The sequence below is a fragment of the Dromiciops gliroides genome, chromosome 2 (assembly GCF_019393635.1).
Source record: "Dromiciops gliroides isolate mDroGli1 chromosome 2, mDroGli1.pri, whole genome shotgun sequence".
NCBI classification, from domain to species: Eukaryota; Metazoa; Chordata; class Mammalia; order Microbiotheria; family Microbiotheriidae; genus Dromiciops; species Dromiciops gliroides.
The window spans coordinates 551,366,158-551,375,365 of record NC_057862.1 but is presented as its reverse complement, the minus strand read 5'-3'; the positions used below and the strand labels follow the sequence as shown (position 1 = coordinate 551,375,365).

Below are 9,208 nucleotides of genomic sequence, written 5' to 3'. Positions count from 1 at the left end.
TCTTAGCAAGGCTTTTTTGCCATCAAAAGAAGTAAAATTACTTGTGAGAAAACCTGATGTACTAAGGCTAAGGAAAAATAGGTATGCAAGTGTATTAGCATTGATCTGAAACTATGCCCCCAAAATTACTAAAAAGAGCATATGCTTTCATCCAACTATACATTACACACACATATTACACACACACACACTCCAAAGAAATCAAGGGAAGAAGAAAAAATACAAATATTTATAGCAGTTCTTTTCATGGTAGCTTGTCAAGCAGTTTCGGATTCCCCTGCAGATAAAAAGGGTCCCCGGCAATCAGGTAGAAGCTAGCCCAGGAGATGGGCATAAGTTTTATTGACTGAGTCACAGCTTGTTTACATAGCAGTCAAAAGTTTGAAACTAAGGGGGTACCATCACATTGGGAAATGCCTAAACAGATGTGGCACATGAATGAAATGACAAAATGGACCTTTCCAGAGGAAATTGGGAAGACTTCTTTCATCTGATGCAGAACTAAGAACAGTGTAGACAGTGATAACCATATTATATTGAAAAAGAGCTGGGGGCAGCTAGGTGGCATAGTAGATAAAGCACTGGCCCTGGATCCAGGAGTACCTGAGTTCAAATCCGGCCTCAGACACTTGACACTCACTAGCTGTGTGACCCTGGGCAAGTCACTTAACCCTCATTGCCCTGCAAAAAACCAAAACAAAACCAAGAAAAAACTGAAGGCTTTAGAACACTGATCAAAACAATGATAAACCACAAGTCTAAAAGAATGGAGAGGATACACCAATCACTTTCTCCCAGAGAGATAATGAGCTAAACATTCAAAGACATTAACTTTCTGATATGACTAATGTGAGATTTGTTTTGCTGAACTATGTATGTATGTGAGGGCTTTATTTTTCAGGTTAAAAAGAACCAATGAGGGGCAGCTAGGTGGCACAGTGGATAGAGCATTGGCCCTGGAGTCAGAAGTACCTGAGTTCAAATCTAGCCTCAGACACTTGACACTTACTAGCTGTGTGACCCTGGGCAAGTCACTTAACCCCAATTGCCTCACTAAAAAAAAAAAAAGAAAGAAAGAAAGAAAAAAAAAGAACCAATGAAATTGTTAATACATACTCATCGTAGAAAAGAAACATGTATTAGAGGAGTTAACAAACTAAATAGCTTGGCCACTTAACTACCAATCCATTTTCTTAGGTCTACTTGCTTTTGAAACACTTTCCTGAGTTCAGTTCTGGCCTCAGACACTTACTAGCAATGTGAGCCTGGAAAGATTACTTAATCTGCCTCAGTTTCCTCAACTGTAAAGTGGGCATAATAATAGCACCTGCTTTCCAGGGTTTTTGTGAGAATCAAAGGAGATAATATTTCTAAAGTGTTTAGCCTGGCACATAGTAGGCACTATATAAACACTTCTTTTTCTTCTTATTTTGAAAAAAGAAAATCCACAAACTTTCAGACATTGACATTTTTAATATTAAAATGTTCTTATTGCAAATGTAACAAAGCAAATACAATAAATTTCATTTGTAGCTATACATTTAGATAAACCAAATATCCATGGTTTATATACATATTGATATTAAAACTATACATTTTAAAAACATATGATACAACTTCCAGTGTAAAGACAAAATTCAAGAGGAGATTGCATTTACAATAAATAGCATCATGACCTGAGCCCATAGACCTGTGTGCAATCTATGCAGTTCCCTTACTGTAGGGTAGCTTGCTAAAAGGAGGACTTCACAATTAAAGAGCTGTATGTCATGTGGTGAAATGAGAGTGCCCTTTACATAATTCTTACTTGGGTACAAAACTTAACATTACCTGAGTCAGAAGGAAATAACTATGGAATAATCAATCTTTCTAAAGACCTGCAAGACAATGACTTTCTGCTCATCTGGGTCACCAAGACCAAAGAAAAGACTTTGTTTTATTGAAATCTGTATTTTATTGCTTTTCCTTTCCATGCATTTCTTCCTGAAGAAACCACCCTACTCTCTGATTACCCAGTAAGTCATTAGACTTTGTTGAAAGACCAATGGGGGTGTTGCCCTGGGAAATTACCCAAAGCCAGTTGAAGCCATATACTCTGGATGAACACACGACAGTCAGTCTGTCCCAATATCCTAATCCCCACCTGCATGATGGGGGCATTGTCTGGTTCTTCATAACTAGCAAGATTCTTAGAAATGTTGATATCCTATAGCCTTTCAAAATGATTTTTTTTAAAAGAGCAGTTTTTACACGGAGAGAGATGCTGGAGTGATTTTATTTATTAACTTATTGAGAGCGACAATCTTTTCCTCCAAGACAAAATTCTTTTTCTCAGCACCTTTCTGCTTCTGTTCAGTAATCTGTAGAGCTTTCATTAGGTGAGCATTTTCCACATACAAGTCTTTTAGCAGCAAATCAGATTTTGCATTCTTTGCAAACTAGGAAAAAAAAAACAAGCAACATATATTACTTTATCTGATGTTCCATTCTAGATCCTACATTAGTTACATTTAGCATATGTTTGATAAATGAATGTGACCAGGTACCCTGTATATTATACTATGGTCACTTAATATTCTATGACTGATCCATAACTATAAAAATACTAATGAGTGTTTTTTCCTCATTCATAGTAAAAATGGTGACCCTCAAACTATGCAACATGAAAAGTCAGGAAAAACTTATTTTTAATATGAATTTTTCAAAAATAGGACAAGCCAGATCAATGCTCCTACAAATACTCTTTCCATTTAGCTGAGAAATCTTTTTTGTTTTGTTTTCCCATCTTAATAGTATTTTTCCAATTATATGTAAATAGTTTCCAACATTCATTTTTGTAAGATTTTTGAGCTCCAAATTTTTCTCCCTTCTTCTTTTCCTTCAATTGGATATAGGTCATATAGAACAATCATGTTAAACATATTTCCACATTAGTCATATTGTGGAAAAAGAATTTTTAAAAAGGGGGTAGGGGGAGAAAATGTAAGAAAGAAAAAACAAAAACAAAACAAAAGTGAAAATAGTATGCTTCAATCTACATTCAGACTCCATAGTTCCTTCTCTGGATGTGGAGATCATTTTCCATCAAGAGCCTTTTGGACTTGTCTTGGATCATTGTATTGCTGAGAAGAGCTAAACCCATCATAGTTAATCATTGTACAATGTTGCTGTTATTGTGTATAATGTTCTCCTGATTCTTTAGCTGAGAATTCTTAATTGTACCAGCTGACACTTATATAGGAAGTAAAATAAAACCAGCAACCTTTAATGCTGGCCTGGGAGAAAGTGTTATAGTCCCAGGAACACTTGCAAATTTCTTTCATTAAGCTGTTTTAAGTTTATTATATGTTGATAACTAAAGTCCTGCTTTAATACCTTAAGGCAAGTGTGGCATTTAAGTCATCAGAGCCCAAGTAAGTTCCTATCAAGTTGAAAAGGTTTTGAGTTGGTGATGGACTCTTGTCATCTCAAGCCCTCATAAATTTGGAGAGGTTCGCCATCAAATCAGCCACAATGTGATGTATTTTTTAACCAAAGCAACTTTTGAAATCTATTTATTCATAGGAGTTGTGATCTACATTTGTTGAGTGGGTATACTCACACTGATGAAATCACAAATCCTTGAAGTAAGAAGGCGTTATACACTTAAGAATTTAAATCTGCTGCTGACAAGATCCAAACACAATTTTTGTTTATAACAATATCAATCCCAAGCCCTCATTACTGGTCATCTTCAAGTTATGGAGGGACAGAGGTCATAACACAAGGACAGAACGCTCATAGAAATACAGACTTCTCTTTATAAAATGAGTTTCATGAATCGAATATAACTTGAAGGATCTTGTAAAAATGACCTTTTGCATATTAAATGCACAGTTTCATTGAATTTGTGTACAGATGCATACAAATGTGTAGAGATGTATCCTTCAACCTAGGCCAAGGGCATCTCCAAACCATCTAAAACAGCATCTTGAGAACAGACTCTTTACATCTATCTTTGTATCCCCAATGCCTTGCACAGTAGATGCTTAATTTCTATGTCATTTAATTGTAAATAATAACAATAATGAAATACCCTCCTGATTTCTTTTAGAATTTTTTTATTTTCTGAAACACTTCTAGTCAACAGCATTTTGTCGTTCAGTTGTTTCAGTCATATTGGACTCTTCATGACCCTGTTTGGGGTGTTCTTGGCAAAGATACTAGAGTAGTTTGCCATTTACATCTCCACCTTATTTTACAGATGAGGAAACTGAGGCAAACAGAGTTATGTGACTTGCCCAAGGTCAAACGGCTATTAAGTGTCTGAGACCAGATTGGAACTCAGGGAAGATAAGTCTTCCTGACTTCAGGCCCAGCACTCTAACCACTGCACCATGTAGGTGCCCCCAGTCAACACCATACAATGTTGCATTTGATTGCATTGTGTTTTATTCTTGTTTTATATAGAGATAGCTTGTATCCTTAACTATGTCACGAACTTGTTAAACACAGGGACTGCCTTCTTTTGAATCTCCTGCTGTGCCTAGAGCACGGTATTGGGCATTCAATAGCAGCTGGATTACACAGTACTTACTGACTTGACTTTTGTTATCATTAATTAGATAGCAGCTTTTCTATTTCTTACTTAAAGCTATTTGGACATGCTAGAAAATGTTCAATCTAATCCCCCTCACACGTGGTCAAAGTAAATGACCTTCTACTGATGGTTCTTCAACTCCCATCCTAACATCATTCTCAAAAGGTATTCTTACTTTTCACATTTTACTTCCTTGCCAGAAAGCAGCACGGCAAAGGGAATAGACTTTTAGAATCATAATCAGGAAAGATCTAGGTCCTGAATCTGATACTTATTGTGATGGGGACCCCTGGCAAGCCACTTAACCTTTACATCTCTCCAGAAGCTCCCTAAAGTCACAGACCAGATGGGTTAGGGTTAGGATCTGCAATGGTGGACAGACTTCCTACACAAGGAGTTTCCTATGCTGACGAAATCACAGACCATTTGCATATTTATATATTTCTTTTGTCACCAACTAACAAGGGTTTAGCCACAGAGCCTTAACATTCCTAGAGCTAGAATGAACTTCTTAAGATATAATCTCTTGTCATGGAACATTGTGGCCCCAAATAGATGAAATGTCTTGCCCACACTTTGGATCCAGGTCTCCTGATTGCATGTCCATCACTCTTTTCTTATAACCCATATTGAGTGTCTAGGACACTCATCCTTAGTGAGGAAATGGGCCAAGTTTAAAAGGCCAGTCCGTGGCCACCAAGACATTCTCTAACGGTCCCAGGCTCAGCATTGTCAGCTAAAGCAGTCTCTTCTCCAACGTAGCTGAGTACGCATCTATCATTTGAAAAGATATTCAGAAAAAAGGAGGCAAACATGGAGAGGGTTAAAGCTAACATCACTTACTTGATCTTTCAACTGTTCCACTTTTTCTTGCAACAGTATTTCCATGTTTTTCAAATTCATTTCTACCTCCTCCACTCTCTCTTCCATGTTTTTAAGCCGTTCTTCATGCTGTTCCTGTCAGAGAAGTTTGCAAATCACCATTTTAAATTCATAGTGGAATGTCACTGCAAATCTTAAGTATCTGAGATATACACACATATTTGCAGATAGGTTTGAAACTAATATGCAGTAATTCTTTAGAAAGATGTTGCACACCAACATACCTTTTAAAAATAGAGTAATAGAGTGGGCTAAAATGTCATGAAAATATTTGTTTTTAAAAGAGGCTGATAGATGGTATGGTGAATAGAGTACTAGACCTAGAGTCAGGAAGAACTAAGTTCAAATCTGGTCCCAGACAATTATTAGCTGTGTGACCCTATACAAGTCACTTAACCTCTATCTTCCTCAAAATTTTTCAACTCTAAAATAAAGGTAATAACAGCACTTACATCTTAGGGATTATTGTGAGGATTGAATGAGATAAGTGTAAAGCACTTAGCCAAGTCAGTGCCTGACACCCCAGTAGGTACAATCTAAATGTTAGCTCCCCCCCCCCAAGAAACTAGAGACAGATCACTTAGCTAATTATTAAAATAATAGTTCAGGGTTAGAAGGTAGAATAAACATAGGATTTTATAATGAATGCTTTTTAAGTGATAGAATTTAGCCTTGGGAGGCTTTCTGGTCGGTTTTTCTTTATATTTAATCTATCCTATTCTATTGCTCAGAAGGTCAGTAAGGGTAGAGAGCTGGCCTTAAAGCCAAGTCCTACTTCTGACACATACTGTGTAACCTAGGACAATTCACTAAACCTCTCAGTGCTCTGGGGATGTCATTGGTAGGGTTTTTTTTTCTCACCTGGAAGTCCTCTATATAATAGTCCAGTCCCTATCCCTATTCCATTGCTTAGCTGTAATAACCTGTAGGCTAATATTTGTTATATTATTTTTTTCTCTTTGTAACTTATACTTTCTAAGTATTAGAGCCTGCTCATATTTCAAGACCTATCTCAAATCCATTTCATGAAGCCTTCCAAAATTGAGTCAGACCTCAATTATCATCTCTACCTCCTCTAAACTCCTGACCGTACTTACCATGTGCACCATTCATTTGACAAGTATGTAAGGCCCTGAAACATTTCTTGTATTTTATTAAATTGTTATTTATCTCTTGCTGTCATTTAGCACATGCCTATGTGCAAAAGGAAGGAGGAGATACTTTTGCTTTACCGTCTGCTCTGGTCATACCACATCTATAATACTGTCTTCAATTCTGGCCATATTTCAGAAAGGACTTTGAGAAGCTGAACTGTACCCAAAGAAGGCACCATCATGGTGAAGGAACTCAAGGCAGTGCCAAACAAGGATTTACTCAAAGAATGGGGATTTCTTTTTTTAAGCCTGGAGAAAAGACAACTCAGTGGGAGTTGTCTCCCACAATGACTATGGGAAGGTGAGGCCAGATACAGAGTATATGTAGAATTGACTTGTTGTACTTGGCCCCAGAGGGCAGACCTATGATAGAAACAAAGATAGAATCTACAGCTGGACAGCTTTCAGTTTAATGGAAGGAGAGTGTCCTTAAGGGAAATGGATTGCCTTCAGAGGTAGTGAGTGGGTGACTCCTCACTGGAGCACTGGGGTGGAGAGGACATTTCTATTCAGGTACAGGCTGGATTAGCTTTGAGATTATGTCTCCTGTCCTGCACATTCCATGTCTTCTTCGTTCATCACTTTGGGGGCTCTTTTCTTAACTCTAGAATTTGCCTACATCTTTTGGGGACTGATACACTTCAAAGTAAATGGAATTTCTAAGGGCAGTTCAAATATTCCTACTCAGGGACTTTTCTTCCTAATATACAGGTATCCTAATATACAGTTTGGTTGCCCCATTTCTATTTGAGTTTGCCTCTGGAGGAGCTTTCCTAGTTAATCCTGGGAGAGGCTGACTGATGTAACACACTGTAAACTCATGTTCAATACTCTATCGACCAGCTCTCTGTCAGCACACCATCGTTAATCATCCTCTGGGTTTCAGATAATTACCTCTATTGGCATTAAATCTGTCATGCTTCATTTCTTACTCTCAAAGAGAGCACTAGCTCTTACTTTGGACTGATGACAGTTTGGGGGTTTTGTTTGTTTGTTCATTTTTTAACTAGCATGTGCCTTTCAACCTGCTGTTCATATTAATTTGAGGGGGGTGGAAAAGGGAAGAGTAGAAATCTGTGATTTCATCACTATGGGAACTCTAGGTGTGGAAATTCCATCTACTGATGGAAGACCACCAACTCATCCACAATTTTATAGTTTCAGAAAGTTGCCTGGGACATTGAGACCCTGAATTATTTATCCACAGTTCCATAGTCAAAGGGACACAAGTCCAGGTCTTTTTGACAATATCAACTATTCAACATCTCTCAAGCATAATCTAAAAATATTTAGTGAAATCAAGCCAAACATAATCTACTAGATAAGATGGTAGTCTTCCAGCTAGATATGCTGTCGTTAATAATATCTCTTCCTCTGAATACCATTTAAAAAAAAAAAAAAGCTAAACTAAATCTTCGTCACTGTCTTTATCTAATTTTGCTAAACAGATTTTAAGTCATGATTCCACAAAAATCTTTCACCATCACTGCCTTTAACTAGGACACCATACAGAACACATGCTTTTGTGCCCTTCATCCACACTTTTTTTTTTCAAGAAATTTTGAACCCACAAAGCTATTGGTAACATTTGATTCTATAAGCATTTAGAAAGTCTAGGGGTGGCTAGGTGGCAGAGTAGATAGAGCACTGGCCCTGGATTCAAGAGGACCTGAGTTCAAATCTGGCTTCAGACACTTGACACTTACTAGCTATGTGACCCTGGGCAAGTCACTTAACCCCAATTGCCTCACCCAACCCCCCCCAAAAAAAGTCTAAAGATTTTTTCTTGAAAACTTACATTGGACTATAGAATACCTGGCATAGTGGATAAAGTATTAGATTTGGAGTAGGGAAAAACTGAATTCAGATCTCAGCTCAGACACTTACTAGATACGTGATCCTGGGCAAGCCCCTTGGCCACTCTTTGCCTCAGTTTTCTCATCTGTAAAACAAGGGCCTCTAAGGTACCTTCTAACTATAAACCATGATCCTATGACTAAATTGTATAGTTATGTCTGTGGAAATTTATTTTGATTTGGGGACCCTACCTTTAGGCTGAGATTAGAAAGCCTTAGGCCCTCAGGGTCTCTTCCCCTCCCCCTCTGCTTCAGCTGAGCCGGAAAGCCCCATGGGCTGTGCAAGACCAGGTCAGACAACTGGGGGGAAAAGCCCCCAGCTCCCTCCGACCTGAGTGGAGCTATCCAAAAGATCCCAGATAGCCTGTGCTGAGGCATGTGAAGCTGGAGCACACCCCCACTCCCCACCAGCTGCAGCCCTGGCTAGCAGATTAGCTTGGTGTGTGTGGGGGCGCAAAAAGCCCCAAGATTTGAGTGGGGATAAGAAAGGTGTATATATAGACCTGGGAGTGAGACAGCAAGGGGGTTCGGTCAGACGGGGGCAGATGAAAGAGGCTGAGAAGAGGTTCAGACGGACAAGAAGAGGTCAAGAGGCAGCTGAGGAGATGGCAAAGATTGGGGACTAGAGACGGGGCTACAAGGACGCAGAAGAAGACGAGAAGGACTAGAGCAGGGAAAAGAGACGCCGAAGGGCAGACTGACGGAGCAGACAGACAGAAGGTCGGTGAGAGAGAAAC

General features: G+C 38.6%; 1 protein-coding gene across 1 annotated transcript in view; it reads right to left on the bottom strand.

The window, feature by feature from the left end:
• Nucleotides 1-1,513: 1,513 nt before the first annotated feature.
• NINL (ninein like) overlaps nt 1,514-9,208 on the bottom strand; it is a 186,097-nt gene continuing 178,402 nt past the window's right edge. The window contains 2 exon segments of the mRNA XM_043989359.1: nt 1,514-2,438; nt 5,423-5,536. Of these exon segments, the coding sequence (XP_043845294.1) occupies nt 2,247-2,438; nt 5,423-5,536 (306 nt within the window). The 3' untranslated portion in view covers nt 1,514-2,246.